The 16,608-nt window shown below is 40.9% G+C and overlaps 1 protein-coding gene across 1 annotated transcript in view; it reads left to right on the top strand.

Annotated features, from left to right (window-relative positions):
• Positions 1 to 10,060, top strand: part of LOC110055736 (uncharacterized) — a 28,940-nt gene extending 18,880 nt beyond the window's left edge. The window contains exons 7-11 of the mRNA XM_089298991.1: positions 773 to 2,466; positions 3,568 to 3,798; positions 4,258 to 5,755; positions 6,316 to 6,648; positions 8,430 to 10,060. Of these exons, the coding sequence (XP_089155117.1) occupies positions 773 to 2,466; positions 3,568 to 3,798; positions 4,258 to 5,755; positions 6,316 to 6,648; positions 8,430 to 8,722 (4,049 nt within the window). The 3' untranslated portion in view covers positions 8,723 to 10,060. The remainder of the gene's footprint in view (positions 1 to 772; positions 2,467 to 3,567; positions 3,799 to 4,257; positions 5,756 to 6,315; positions 6,649 to 8,429) is intronic.
• Positions 10,061 to 16,608: the final 6,548 nt, after the last annotated feature.

Here is a 16,608-nt window from a genome sequence, read left to right as displayed (position 1 = left end):
ATTAAAGCTAGTTTCAGTGGCGGACCTAGGGAAAGGGCCCGGGGGGGCCCAGCCCCCTCCCCCCTTATTTTGGGTAAAAAAACAAGGAAGAAATCACAGAAGGAAGAAAAGCTGGCAGGGCAAGCAAGACAACTCCCCCCCCCCCCCCCCCCCGCCATGTTTTTACATGCAGGTGACTAACAACGACAAGGCAATTTTGTTAACAAATGAATTAACACTTTTCTTATGGATCGGATGGATCCCGCTAATACTTAGATTCAATCAGTCCCTCATCCTATGTCAGAACTATCCTTTCGCTCAATGTAAAGAGACAGAATGCAAATCCGTTTAGAATCGTGAAAAGTCTCTGTCGTACGTTGTTCCGGTTCTTTGACTGAAACACGATTTTCGGTCATTTAAGAGACGGCTTAGAGACTTATTTCGATGACGTATTTAATTAAGGCATTTTTTCACTCATTAGTCCTTTTGTTTAATTACGTTCGCGGTGCTAAATTAAGAACAAAAGAAAGGATGAAATATATTCAAGATTATTATTTTGGTCGTAACGTGAAGATTGGATATAGATATTTGCCATTCTGCATGGTTTTGTATTAAATGCTCGACGCTAATTCGAATTTTTACGTAAGTTGCGTGGTTGCCCTTTTTAGTGCTCTGACGTCAAATTTTTAAAGAAAGCGCTCGTGGCAATTTAAAACATTAAAATTGCTGATGTATGTATCCGATTTTCTCCGACAATTTAATAGTGTGCTGTAACTTACGTTCTTGTCTACAGGTGTAAAGAAATCTACTAAGAAGGACCAATTCATTGATGGTAAGCCTTTGCATGTAGAGGCTTTCTACCCTTTTATGGGAACACTAGTGCCAGTTGACCAACCAACAAGACGATCGCGGCCTACATCAGGTGACATCCAAGCAGCTGGACAGCATCAATTTTACAAAGCTGTAGACAAGGACATCATGGAATTTTTAATGAAATCCAATCAAGAGGAAAAATTGAGAGGACTTCTATATTCGGACGAACAAGCTCGCGTAAAGTGGACAAATGAAGAAGGATACGTTCTCGTAAAACACGACGCACCGGGAAATAAGGTGGACAAGGAATTTGATGAGAACACTTGGAAAAACTGCTGCTCAAAAATAATTGACAGCTTTATTGACAGTTGTGCTGCGAAAGAATTTCCAGTCGAAGAGGACATTTGGGAAGCAGTAGCCGATCAGTTGCCACAGATGGAAAGAATCCTTCCTAAGTTCACAGCGCAAGTTAAGCTGTTGAAGGAATCTCATACAGTTAAATTGATTTGCCAGGAATCTAATATGTCAGATTTTGCAGAAAAGCTCTCAGATCGGTTAAAAGCCATCAAACAAGAAGAACTTGAGAAAAAGTTAGAGCAGAAGACGTTGACTGACATATCGAGTGAAAAACTACAACTTCTACAAAATGCCAGAATCGAAGACATTTTGAAGAAAGAGTTTCATCAAGATCTTCAAGTAAAGATCGACTTGAGCAACAAAAATCTGGTAATAAAGACGCCTAAAGGACACATGACATCTGTCATGCCTTATCTCAGACAACGCCTGGAGGAAATTGACCAATACGCCATAGCCATGCCCCCAGAAATCTTAGACATCTTGAAAACAAAGGTTGGGAAAAGAAAGATGACTAATGAACTGCAAGGATGTGCTTTTAACGTTGATGAAAAAAACAAAAAAGTCATCCTTCTTGGACGGACACCTTCTGAAACCAAGCAAGGGAGAAAAACGACAAAAAGCGGGCTAATAAGCGATCGCAATCTTTCAGTTGTCGACTCAGATAATGACCTGATGCGTTCAAAAAACTGGGACGATCTCTGCAAGAAAATGGTCAAACGCCTGACGATCCGCCACAAACGTGAATTAACTTGCATAGCAGTCTTTGGGTTCAAAGAAGATGTCACAGAGGCCGTAAAGAAAATGAGAGATTTTCTCAACGAGAAGAAAGCAACAGAGGGCCAGTTCCGACTCGATTCGTCGATTCATCAAAAATTCTTTAATGATTATTACACGGATGATCTTCAGGCAATCGAAGAAGAACTGACCTACTATGCAGTCAAGATTTCTTTACATGAAAGAGGGGGCTTAATCAGATTCTCAGGAACTGAAGAGGGTGTCAGAGAGGTCGAGGAGAGGATGTACGCTCTACAAGACGAAATAAGGGAGAAAAGTTTCATCATGTCCACCCCTGGCATGCGAAACTTCTTGGCCCAGGATGAAGGAAAACGGTTGATTGAAACCGTGGAACGAGATTGCAAGTGTGTCATTGAGATAACAACAGAAACCGAGAAACAGGCTGAAGAAGACGAAAGTGACAGTGATGCGTCATTCAGTAACAGTACTGATGACGAAGAGGAACTCGATGAAGAAGACACCTTCTTCACCTCAGAGCGGAAAAAGATGTCCTGGAGGACGGGGAATATCGAAGAAGAACAGGTTTGTTGAATGGCGTCCATCATGCCAAACCAGCAATGCCCATCGCCCCTGGGCAACCCCTGGGCATTAGCTAGCAGTTCGTGAAACAAATAAAAAGGCATGCCAAGCTAGGTCCGCTGGCAAAATGTTCCCCAATATTGCAAGATCTAGCCGATCATTTTTACCATCTCATGGTGACCTCTTACAGATAGATGGCCATGCATCACAATTTAATTGTTTGGTCACTGGAACAGAAGCCAGGAGTCTTTTATGTAAAAGTTAAGAGGCCATTAAAAATCCCGTCCCTTGGATTGCGAACGTGAGCAATCACCCAACTAGATGAGTAAATCTTTATTGCTAACTAATGCCCAGGAAGGATGGTTATTGCTTAAGTAATTGATTAGTTTAGGTCTTCCGGGTTCCTAGGCCCAGGGTGAATAAATTGGCCTGCTAGTGTAACAACTGGAAGAAAGGTCATTGTCGGGAATACTTCACATGTTGCTAAGCACCGGTCCATTTATGGTGCTTCGCTGGTCCCAAAAGGAAGGTCGTTAATTACTTGCCATTTCTGATAGCCATATGTTTACACACTTGAACTTTCAAAGCTCGCTTACACATCTGTATTATATGAATAGAGAGATTAATTTCTGTAAAACAACGGAGGTGCTGAGTCGATGGAGCACGTAAAACACATTTGTTGGGACGAAAGGCAAGAAACAGGCCAGAAACATCAATCAGCTTTTCTTACTACGATTATCAATTGAGTAAAGCGGGACGAAAGTTTGGTCACCAAGTTTTAACGTAAAATCGTGTTGTTGTCACGGGCAACTTACCTCGTTTCCGTTGGTAACAATATCAACAGCCGTTGGTCGCCTGTCGCGTCGCCTACAATTTCGCGCGCTTTGCTGTCAATTGACGTCAAAGGCCGACAAGTTGCCAATGGATACGGAGCCAGTTGCTCGTGACAACAACACGATTTTTACGTTAAAACTTGGTGACCAAACTTTCGTCCGCCTTACTCAACTGATAATCGTAGTAACTGAATTACCTACGTCAGTTTATTTACCATTATCATCGTCAAGTTAGTAATCAACTTTGTGCCGTCTCTTAATCGTGCTCTAGGCTGACGTGTTAGTGTGCTCTGTGGGGTCAAAGTTCAATCTTAGCATTGGTGCGATTGCAAATGCCATGAGCAAAGCTGCCGGTCCAGCTTTACAGGACGAGTTGAAGAAGTTGAAAGAGACGACAGCTGATATGGGTGACATTGTTCACACGGGCCCTGGAAACCTGCCCTGCCGTTACGTTATTCACTGTGTATGTTGCCCGTGGAAAGGACATGCTGAGCAAGAAGAGGTCAGGATAAGAATATTCTCGTGCCTGAATGAGATCATTTTATTGGCAGGGTCGTAAAACTTGGCTGCAGTTTTAGTTTTACCATAGGTCTTCTAAAAATGACGAGGTTGTTTCTAGAAATGACAAGGACTCCAGGCTTAAGACACGGAACATTGTGTATTGTTGAGACAATTCTAAGACTCACAGTGCGTTCCTTTGGGATCATCTGGATCAGGATTAGTGATGCGAGATCACTCCGATAATGTTGGAGTCGACGAATTCTCTCTGGGGAAGGATTCATCGGTTCCTTTGATGCACCCTGATCCGAGTGATCTCGATCATTGATCCTGATCCGGATGATCCCAAAGTGACGCACCCTTAAATTACCTACCAGAAATGAATCAGTGAAAAGCAGCCTGGAGCTTGCTAAATGAATTCAAGGGCTTATTCCTTAATGACATTTGTTGTTTTCATCCACAGATTCTAAGGGAACTGTTTCGAAAGTGCTTTGACAAGGCGTCCGAATTGGGTGCTTGCTCAATTGCTTTACCACTTGTAGGGACTGGTAACCTTGGTTTCCCGTATGAAACCGCCGTCCATATTATGATCCAGGCAGCTGTTGACTACAGTCAGGCAAATCCAGAGTCACCCTTAGAGGAGTTTCGGTTTATAGTGTTCGGCGGTGATCAGAAAGGAATTACAGCTTTCCATGAGACGTTTGCAGAGTTCAAGAAGGGACATATGCCAGTGCTTAAGCCTCGAAAGCGAGAAGCTAATAAGAACAAACCAATTCCTGTTGGATCCGATTTCAAATGCAAAGCAGTTCGCATCGGAAACATCGAGTTGAAGGTCGTGAAAGGAGACATCACCAAGGAAAGATCCGATGCAATCTGTAATGTAGTCACTCAAGATCTTGACATGAGCAGTGGAAATTTAAGCAAAGTCATCTCTACAGCCTGTGGTAGCACAGTCCAAGAGAAGTTAAAGTTGAAAGCTCCTCAGCGTCCAGGATCTGTTGTGACCACTTCTGCTGGACACTTGTGTGCGAGACATATCGTGCATATGGTTGTGCGGTCTGGAACAAAGCATCATCTTCAAACATGCGTGGAGAAAGCTCTCAAAGAAGTCGATTCCTTAGGCTTGGTGTCAGTGTCCGTTCCAGCGGTTGGTAGTGGTGGACTGGGACGGACAGCTGAAGACTCAGCAAAGGTGGTCTTCGGAGCAATCCGCGCACTCCTGACCAAGAGACCTTTTAGTTCACTTCGTGAGGTACGAGTTGTAGTCTTTGACCCTTCCCTTGTTGGTGCATTCGTGGTCGAGTTGGATGCAATGCAGCAAGAAAATTTGGGCTCCTGCCAGCGCGAAGACGACGACGAAGACGATGATGATGATGGTGAAGAGGGTTTGGAAGCTTGTCTGGCTTCAGCTGATGAGTTAACGAAGAAGTATTGTTACAAAAAGGTCATTGTGATTGGGCGGGAAAAGTCACTTGATGAAGCTATGACAGCCTTAAAGGACGGAGTCGCCAGTGCCTGCAATAAGCCACGTGTCATCAAACACGAAATCATTAGTCGTTTTCCAAGACGTTGTATACGGGAACTGAAGCGAATGTCGCGCGCTCAAGATGTGAAATTTGACCAACCAGAGCCAGATACTATTACACTGGAAGGGCTTCCCAAAGATGTGATGGAAATGAACTCAGAGGTATCAAATGCCATCCAGGTACAGATGGAAAGAGAGCACAAAGAAGAGCGTGCGGATCAGATTTCTAAAACTGTTCAGTGGTATTTGGTCAATCCAGCTGGAAAACTCGACCCCTTTGATAAAATAGCCAACAATGATATAGAATCAGCTTATAAAGCAAAGAAACCATCGCTTTTATTCGCACATCAGAATCTGAAGGCTGAGATAAACTTTGGAAACAAAGAGGTCACGTTCTTGAGAACGGGTGCTGTCAAAAGGGTCCTTCGTAAAGATGGTAAGAACACGGTGGGGAGTTCACTTTTTAATTACAAAACACATAAATTTCACAGTCATACATTAATGCCCATACAAAGTCCGGCTTTTTCTCATTGATTTCCTTTTTATGCTAAAATTACTAAAATAACTGTTGATATATATGTGTCATCGTTGACAACCTTGGGAAGCCTTCACCGGTGATCATCCATAAATTTTCAAAATACTTTGAGTGATGGCAACTGTCAATCGTTTTCAATTTCTTTGTCTGTGCTTTCATAATCTCTGTACTCTCTCACATTTTGGCACAAAACGAGAATGTAATAACATGCTATCAGTTAATGTTACAATGTCGAAATTAGATTTCTCTGGAGCAACGTTTCAGAACTCGAGTTTACCAATGGTTACATGCCTTCCGATGTTTTTCACCGACTCAGGCATGTCGTTTCCAGCTTTGTACTGATGACGTGAATTTCCGCGCTTCTTACATTTTAACAGCATCATTTGTTGTAATAACTACTGACAACACTTACGAAAGGACCTGTGGTTGATAACAGCTCTCTTCTGATTTACTTAAAACAGTGTTACCTCTTCCTGCTGAATGGGATCCTCAGCCTCGTGACGAAAGTGGAAAAGAGGAGGTTCTTCATTTGGTCAATCTTGCACAGGACACCTACGAATATAAAACGGTTCAAAAGATGTTCCATCAATCAATGCGAGGGAAAGCTTCCATCACTAGCATTGAGAGAATTCAAAACCCATCGATGTTTCATTCATATATGCTGAGGAAACAGACCATGGATGAAAAGAACGGGACTCTTGAAAACGAACTGCAACTGTTCCATGGAACGAAACCCGACAGCGTGAAATCCATCAATGTGCAGGGATTTAACAGGAGTTTGTGCGGAATTCACGGTATGTACCCTCATCGATGTATACCACTTGTGTGATGAACACAAGCTTAATCTCAGGGAGCACACAATCTTGTTGAGTAGGAAGGGAGTAAATAAAGGAATGAAAAGAATGAATAGTATACCTTTGCCTCCTGTTGTCGCCTCTTTCGCGACCTTACAGGGAAATCCGCTACCTACATTTCCTACATACGTCCTGCATAACACTGTGGAGCTAAACTCGTACCTAGGCCATTTCGCGCTTGGCAAAAATATTTTTGGTTGACATATAATATTGACAAGGGAGGCAACCCTTTGCCAAACAAACCCCTCCCCCGGCTCGCGGTTTTTCTTGCGCGTACGAAGTCGCCCAATTTCCGCACGGAAACAAACTGTCGCGAGTTAATACCTGAAGCGTTTTAGCGAGATTCCGCCATAACAATTGGGCGCAGGGGAAGGATGGAAGAGGGAGGGGAGCGCGAGCGCGCGATGGATGACGCGTTTGGGATTCGGGTAACGGTACGATCATGTTGCGAAAAGCGCTTTGAGAAAAAACTTTGCAAAAGACGCTAAAATTCTCCGACTGTCGTGAAGGTTTTCGAAAATAAATTCCGCCAAGTTGTAAAAAAATCTTTCGGCTTCGTTTTGTGTTTGTTTGGTTTCGTGGAAGCTCTACAATTGAAAGACTCGGGCGAATTTTCGGACTGCGTTCAAAATGTTTGGGCAAAGAGTTGCCTCCCTTGTCAATATGATATATAAATCAAAAAAAATTTTCCTCAGCGAGAAAAGGCCAATAGGACGTATGCAGGACATGTAGGTGGCGGTTTTCACTGTAACGTCGCCTAAGAAATGACAACAGGAGACAAAGGTACACTATTCATTCTTTTCATTCTTTTCATTCCTTCATTTACTTTCTTCCTGCTGAACAAGATTATGCTCTCTATGGCTTAATCACGAGCATAAGCAGAAGCTCGTGTGTGTCCGACGTGACACGCGCATAGTGATTCTCCTTATTGGCCATCCTGAAGCTGTCGTCACCTGATCTACTCCGATGCTACCGCGCTTACGTATGCCTGTTTTCTCCTGCGCGAACAGAAGGCGAACCCATTTCCTACGTCACACTGATCGCATATGTTACCACTGAGCCATGCTACTGGAATATAATGTCGCAAGCGTTACGCATACTGCCACGGTGGGGCTTAATCTTATGATTAAGAACAATATTTGTTACATTAGAATGAGTTAAAAAGGCCGTTTGGTGTGACCCCAACGTTCACACGCTTAACGACTGTCCCCGCTGAGCTCACCTCATTCCTTTTCCACTTTTCAAGCAAGCATACTAAGTAATTAGGTTAGGTATCTACTTTCTTGGGAAGGGAATCGAAGGGAAAAAAGAGGATCCGTAACTTACAGTACGGACCGAGAAGACGAGGTTAGTAAGATATTTATTATCTCTCTACTGTGTGCCTGACGGTTTCGGAAACGATTTCTATTCACGCGGACTCGGAAAGGCTTCAAATTTCTGACGCACCTCGAAAGCAAAACGAGTCAGTTTGAAATTGTTTTTAAGTCGTTAGCACGCTTTATCACACAATTTAGAGTATAGAAGAGTTTAATACTTTCACTTGCTGTAAAGGTTAAGAACACTTGGCGATAAATACGAAACAGTTTGGCAACAACCAATTTAAATTTTAGCGGGCCGTACAGGAGAGTACTGCACGCTAAATTGACCAATTACAGCGCGCGTACTAACTGAGAGATATAATAATAACCTTAATTAACCTAAAACATCTGAACCTTTGATAGGTGCGGCCTATGGTGATGGTGTCTACTTTGCAAAAGATGCTTCTTATTCCATGACATACTCACAGCCACGTCCCGACGGTGACCGCTTCATGTATCTAGCGAGAGTGCTTGTCGGGAAGCACACCGCTGGCAAGCAAGGAATGAAGACGCCTCCTGCTATCGACCCAAGGAAACCAGAAATCCTCTACGACTCTGTTGTCAACAGAGAAGAAAATCCGACTATTTTCGTAGTTTTCAACGATTTTCATGTCTACCCGAAATACTTGATTACTTTTAAAGACATCAGTCGGTAAGTCTATATATCAAATTATTATATGGCTGTGTCTCAAAAGGACTGGGAACTACCGAATTGACGAATTTGATTGGTTGAAATCGATATTGACCGCGGTCTACATTTTCCCATCTAGACCGGTTTCATTTTGCGTTGAAAAAGTAGCAAATTAAAATACAAAAATGTTCACCGTTTTCTTTCATTTTCTCCTCAATCATTTATGGAAGTGCCAAAAAGCCTGATGACAGAAAAAAGTAAAGAGGACGAGCAAATTTCGGCAGGTTTAAGTTAAGCTCCTCACCGTTTACAAGCAAAATGTCAGCAAACCAGTTAGATTAAACGAATTAAAGTTTTCTTCTTTGCCATATAATAACATCTTATTAACCGAGCTAAGTCGGTCTGTATGGGAGAATCTTGACCTCGGTTGTGAGTACAGACCTCACTGCGTTCGGTCTGTACTCACGACCTCGGTCAAGATTCTCCCATACAGACATCCTGCTCGGTTAATGAGAGCTAAGTATCGGCTTTGCGACAGATTGACATTTTTCTTAAAAAACAACAATAATATTGTGGGCATTGAATAGCTATTAGAGGTAGTTAATAAGAGCAGTCAGGACTTACCAACAAATCTGTTCAGCTGGGATGTGATCAAAGAAAAGAATAAAATTTACTGAACTCGGCGCGTTTTAGTAGATATGCGCAAAAAACGCCTTATTTAAATTTATTTCCAAACCGCTCAAAAGAACTTAGAAGGAACCAAAGAATTAATGATTGCATTATTTTTATACATGTTATACTGGGATAAACTCGTTTTGAGCTAGCTTTCCACTTCTGGAACTTTCGAATCAAACGCGGGGTCTCTTCTTTTGTCAATAGCAAGCTTAAGGTGGCAGTATCAAATTACTTCAAAGCTAATTCAGCTACATTAATTTTGTACATGTAGTTGTGTACATGGTTGAGGCGATGGTAGTGTTAATTATAGGCTAGATTTAAGCTTTTGTCAGAATGTACAAATTTTAACTATAGATAGGTTTTTAGAATGTTCATAGTTTTTTTTGAAAAGGATACGTGTATATTTTCAAAAGCGCTTCCTGAACTGTTTCAATTGGAATCCAGTCTTCTGCATATTGCATTGTAGGCGGAAATTCGGATAAAGCATAGGCAGTTACTATTTGTACATTTACTAAATAACAGATGAACACCGTCGTACGGACGAAAAACGTTTTCAAAATAGGTGCTTATAGCGTATACTTAGTGGCCAAGATTAACAATCGCATTGCTTAACATTAAATGTGTCCGGATAAAGTCATGAATCTTTGCGACGGTGAAATGCAATGTGGTTAATAAAATTATATATCAATTAATTGTTACTTCATCATTTAAGTAGGGGTTGGTACTATTCTCCTAGATATCAGGAGCAATAAAAAGGAAAGAAAACTGTTGGGTGAGGTGGTATCGGAATGATAGCACGGGTGGGAGGGAACGAGTTATCAATTTCAACGTCACGCTCACCACACTTTATCCTGGACAAGATTAAAGCAGAAAATGTGCAGCTGCAGAGCAGTACCTTAGGCATAACTTGTCGTTATTCAATATTCAATTTATCTACTTCCCCCCTTATAACATCAATGATGTCCGATTGTTACAATAAGTTCTCCGTAAAATATGTTTTTTCTTTCGTAAACGAGCCACAAAGACGAGCAAGTCCCAAGCTTCCAACATTAAGGGGCTGTTTACATGATACCGGAATGACTTTCATTTTGCAACGAGTTCACTCCATCCCCATATATTTCTCTACATCTGTTAACATGATACCGAGTCAAAATTTCATTTCGTCACAAGTCATTCTGGAATGAGTTCATTCCGGTTTTCAATCCGAATGAAATTCTCGTTCAGGTATGAAATTTCATTCTGGTATCATATAAAGTGAAAACGAAGTCGTTCTGAAATGAAAATCGCAAACCGTGTAGTCTTGGGCGGGTGGCGCATGCGTATCGTTGTCAAGGTGGTGGAGAGAGGTCCATCGATTGTGTCTTTCGCTGCAGTACGAACCTCGTTCAGGAACGAAACTCATTCCGGAATGAAAGTCATTCCAGAATCATGTGAATAGCCCCTAAGTTCAATTTCATTGGCTTTAAAGCCGTCAAAACTCTTAACGCATGAGCGACTTTTTGAAAAATGATCTACAGGAAAGGAAATGCACGTCGAAACGGTAAAAGTGTTATTTTACTGACAATACTGGCATGAAAACGCTTTATGAAAAGTTTACAGCCTTGATTTAAACTATGACATTGAGCTTAAGGTACAAGGACGAACTCATTCGGGAAAACTGAGCTTAAACGTGGAAAGACAAATGAAGATGAAATGGGAAGACTAGTTAAAAAAAAGTTAGTCAACGTAGTTTGTAAGTGCTTCCAAAGTTTTCCAAACCATGGACTTTCGTTGCTTCGCTTGGTGGGCGGCTGATAAATTCTTCAAACATGCCAACTGGACACCTCTTTCCGCTAGTAGCCACCATTCTTGGAATTACCATCCTTCGTTGAAGATTTATGGGAGATTTGCTCGTCATCATGGGGTTTCAGGCTGCAAACGCGACATACGTGCGGCCATTTTCATCCTTTGTAAACTTGAACAGTTCAACGCGTATGTCGTAGTTTTCTTGTCTTCCTGTAAGTGTTGGGTCAGCAAATACCAAGTTTTGTCCATTCGACAAGTCGGCCCTCTTTCCGCAGCATTTCTTCTTCTTCCCAGATAAGTGCGTCTGTTGCGTTTGGACGTGTTTCCTTGCTTTCGTGCCGAAGGTAATTTTGTTAGACTTTCCGAATTCCCTTCCGCGAATAATTAACACCTTGTAACCTTGGCTCTTTAAGTAGCGGTCTAGGGACGTTTGTATAACTCCCAGGGACTCTGACACGTAGTTACTGTTATCTTTTTTCTCCAGCTCGGTGTAGAAATCTCCGAGAATCGAATGAGAACGGCTTTGAATTTTGTCCGGCAACAGACAGGTTCTTACACAAGATTAAAACGATTATTTCTCCACACTTACTTAACAATTATTCCATGAGGCCACGTTGGATACCAGGTGATACGTAACAAACAAAGCGCCCAGTTTATCATAGTCAACCTGTACCCAACAAGGAGAAACGGAATAATTAATTGGTTTATTGAATTCTTCACTGACCAACTAGCTGGATAACGAATGGTATATGAAAAGGCGAGCAAATTTGTTGCGCGTTGCTTTACGAAAGCGCTCTTCAAACCGGAGGACGGAAAACATTTTGAAAACGATTACCCGAGCTTTAGAATTTGATAATACATTACACTTATTTCCGTGTACTTGCATCAAATTTGTTTTAATTAGTAAATTATCGGACCCTAACAGGTCCAACACTGCGCCCGATAAAGGGTCACGTGACTACATAGTGATAACTGTGATCTGGAGTACGAAGGATAATGGTTCCTTTGGCAGTTTCACATTCCTTTCCACGTCCACTCAGGTTCTTGGTTCAGAAGAGAAAGGTAAAAGAAACGATCTGTCGGTGGTGATTTGAGCAAACATACCAGAAAAGGTACAAGCTCTAATATAATCATTTGTTTACAATACGGGAAAGACTGTTCCTTTTGTCTACGATTTTAATTTTGGACAATATATAAAAGCGTCCAAAGCGTCCGAAATTTAAGCGTCCGAAATATTCACAGTACAATATAAAACTTTGGCTCTTAGTTTACTCTATGGAAAGAACTCTACTTGAGACACTGCTTGAGATAATTAACAGCTTGATAAGATTTGCGATATTTTCTGGTCGGTGTATTCTACAACCTTGAGTGTGCAGTAATGTTGATTCAGATGTTGTTTCAGTTTAATTCGTTTTTCCAGGCGTAAATTTACTAAGCTACGTTTCAACAAAGTGTTTTTTGTCCGAAATTTGTCCGAAATGAGGTAAAAAAAAAAAAAGTGTCCGAAAATTAAACGAAATTAAAACGTCCGAATTTTTTTGCAAGTAATGTGTTTAGTACTCCTTCTAGAGTTTGTTTTGGTGATTTTTTTGCAAGGCTCTTATGAAAGGGGCTATAGGGAATCCTTGTTTACAATATTTACCTCATTAGCATAAGCAATTCAGTTTCTGACGGAGCTACAAATAAATCAGTTTTGAATATTGAAAGGTCATAGTACGATTAACTCCGCCAATTAATATGAGCCTGATGTTTGAATACTTTTTGTGTGACACGGGTTTAAAAACTCAAAATTCTACAAAGAATGTATGAGCTCATTAGCGCTCAGTTTTGCCATCCAAAAATTTTGCAATTTTTGAAATACAATATCTCCTTGAATATTACACCCAAAGAGCTAAACATTTCACCATGAATTAAGTTTCACTAGCTCTATAGCTGTCTGGAGTCAATAGCTGTTATTACAGTTATCAGAGGTTTGACATCCAAACGAGGCGAAAGGGTCAATTCTACATGGTATTGACCCTTTCGCCCAGTTTGTACGCCTTTTTAAACGAAAGAATACTTGACCGCAGACACAACTGTATTAAGAGATATCATATTTGACGTGTTTCCTGCCGTATGCAAATGAGCAAAAAGGTAAACAATGACGTCAGCATGAATCCTCCTATTGCAACCGTTGTTGTAGATTGTGAAGGAGGAAAGCAGATTGAGTCCTGGATTGAGTCACAGCAGAGTAACACTTTCAAAGGGGATCAACCAATTAACCTCGTTCTCAGGGCCTTTCTCTCAGAAATTGGGAGCGAGCGTCAAGCAGTATCGAAACGAGCGTCTGTTTAACTCGTTTTTTCACTCAACTCTTTAATTCCCAAGTTAAATGAACATCTCCATTTTCCTTTCAGTATCATATCAATGTATCATTAAACAGAGAGGTGACGACGTAAAGAAAATCGTCAACCAATTACATGCGGTCAGCCTCATCCAAAACAAGTAACCCAACAACAGTTGTCTGTATGATATGTGCCTGCCACCGAATGTTTAGAACTAGAAGTAGACCAGCGGAAGTACAACAGAAGCACAGGTGTAACGAGTTATGTAATGTTATGTTGAGGGTGATTGGTTAGTGTATAGGTATTTATGAATCTGTAGCGCCCTTTGATTCCTCTCGGTCTCGCTATGTGTTCTCTTTGATGTTTCATCCTTTTGATGAAGGATATGCCTGATCCACCACCGAATCCTGCGTCGGTTCCTGTTGGAGATGAGACACCAGCTCTGAATTCCTCTCCCTCCACCTCGCAACAAGATTCTCAATTGCTGAGCCAAGTCTTCTTCTCCCTTTTTAAGGTATCCCTTTCTTCTCAGTTAGAAGAGAAAGGAAAGCAATTGGAGGAGAGCGCTAAAATCGACAAGGAAGCTTCAACCTAAAGCAATTTGAATTGAACTCGCATTTGAATAGTGTCTTTACCCAGGTTGGCGATAGCGCTGATAATCCTGTTGAAGTTCGGAGGTTAGTTGAGTAGGGAAAGACGAAGATCAAGAAACGACAGAAGCTTATAAGAATCGCAGATAGAGATGAAAATGGTTGGCTCGTGGTTCAAGAGTATGAATCAGACAATCTTGCTTCAGACTCGCAAGATGAGAAAAGCTTCGCAAGGCAAAGGTTGCCGCTGAGAAAAAGCGTAAGGAGACGAAAGCCATCAGCGGTAGTCCAGCCAAAAAATCTAGAACTACTAATGATTCTGATTCTCAGCTTTTTATCGGTAAGATGTCTCATTATTTTACCTTGTGAAGTCTCGTGTTTCTTGGATCGCCTGATGAGCATCCAACCGTCATTCTGTTGCCGTTATGTATTTGCAGTATTTAAGTGGAAAATAATTTACGTTCGTTTGAGCGGAGCGAATTAGAACGTAAGTATTTTGATGAAGTTTACTAAATTATATTGCTCTAACTTATTTCGACGTGTACCCGAAACGTCATTGGAAGACATTTCACTTTATGTGTAAAATAGTTGTTTTGTTGCTTATCACAATTACAGTTCTAACTCCATGTAGACTAAGACTTAAAGAATTATGAAATAGCTTCGACCACACTCAGGATCGGAGATTATGAAGATAATAATCAAGTAGATTTTTATTTGCAAATGTTAAATAAACAGCAGAGAGGAACACAAGTAAATGGTGTTTGTTTACGATCAGTTTCTAAGCTAAGATTTGAAAATGAATACCCATAAAACCTGCCACTAGAAACCCCGAAAACAAATTTCATTGTAGCTAAAAACCAGGGGTCATTGACCATAGGATATACGAAATCAGTACACATCCCGTCCATGCCACGTTCAGTATACCCCTTGATTCTCCCAGTATACGTACTGTATACTGACATTTGACCTGACATAGAAGGAATCCTGCCGCAACTGTAAAATTCCGTATACACACCTTCCACAGACCTGCCAGTATACCTCCTGTTTCACACAGTATACATGATGTATACTGACATGTATAATGACATATAAGGAATCCTGCCACAAGTGTATAAGATCCTGGTATTTTTCTTGGCCAACCCTGAAATATACTGATCATTATACGGACCTTATACATCCTGCCGCATCCTTATATTTGTCTTATACCAATAGATAGACTAACTGTGTAAGACCTGAGGAAGGCTCCTTATACAGACGATTTTATGCAGTGTTGACAGTAGGCCATTTTACAATTGTGTGCTCAGTTACCTGGCCTATATGAATGCAAGCAGCCTTGCTTTGATACAGACTTTTCTGCTTGGCTCATTTAAATGCAAACTAGCAAGCATTGGTTCAATTTGATTTACACAACAAAAGCAGTATAGTCTGTATCAAACCAGCCTCGCTGCCATTCAAAGGCCAGGTCACTGAGCAGGCTGGATCGACATTTACTTATCTCTTGAGGGTCTCCAAACAAGAAAGCGTTGTTGTAGAAACATTGTCTCTTAAAACATTTTCCCGTTTACACTCAAACGCTAGATATAAACCTGTTTGTTTATATATCACTGTATGCATTCAGGGTTAAAAGTGAAAATTCACCTTTATACTATAATTCGCTGCCCCGCTCAACCAAATATAAACCATTTCTCATGTAATAAGCAACCACTTTTGGGGTGTGTCAACACGTGCAAGCTGTATTAATAATGCATATGTACATTAAATCAAAATTACATGACATTTAAGAAATATAAAACATGTACCGTGTTTATATCGCGTTTTAGTATAAATCTACTAGCGTTCTCTCACGAATGCCGTTCTCTGATTGGCTACGCTACTCACTATCTATTTTGTCGTAGAAAGTAAGTAGCGTAGCAGTGTGCGCTTGTTAACGAACTGGCGGCTTCTTTTTTTTTTTCGTTTTCGAAGCGCGTGTGAAGAGGATTTAGATAAAGTTTTGAACGACCAGTAGATTTATACTAAAACAGTTAGATTATTCGCCCTCGATTTCTATACGTGATAGTTCATCTCAGGCTGCGCCCTCGTCAACTATCACACGATAGAAATCTCGAGCTCATGATCTATTTGTTCTGATAGAAACACGGAGAAAATGTTTTCTATTTCTTTTAGAGAATTCCGTGACATAAAAATGAAAAAAATGACTTGTTTACTTTGATCGCCATAATGTTAATTCTCTTTGCGCGCGCCATCATTACGTCAATAGTTCGTGTTAGGTCTATGATAGTTGACTTCGTCAACTGTATCAACCAGCTGAGTTCAACCCTAATATATTAAATATACGGAGCGTAGTTAATAATTAGTCATGACCTTCATTATTAGAGATTTTATGGGAAATACTTCTGTCACTGTAAAGTGTACAAAATTTGCATTAACATTTCCAAACTCGCCTAACTTGTTTTCTTGTCGTTTCTTATGATTTTTGCATTAAAACCTTCTTAGCTGCGGGTTTAGACCTTTTGTGAGCAGGTCGGTTTTCCACC

This window comes from Orbicella faveolata, unplaced genomic scaffold (assembly GCF_042242905.1).
Source record: "Orbicella faveolata isolate gen_17 unplaced genomic scaffold, um_ofav_v1 contig_34, whole genome shotgun sequence".
NCBI classification, from domain to species: domain Eukaryota; kingdom Metazoa; phylum Cnidaria; class Anthozoa; order Scleractinia; family Merulinidae; genus Orbicella; species Orbicella faveolata.
This window is presented reverse-complemented; position numbering and strand designations above follow the sequence as displayed.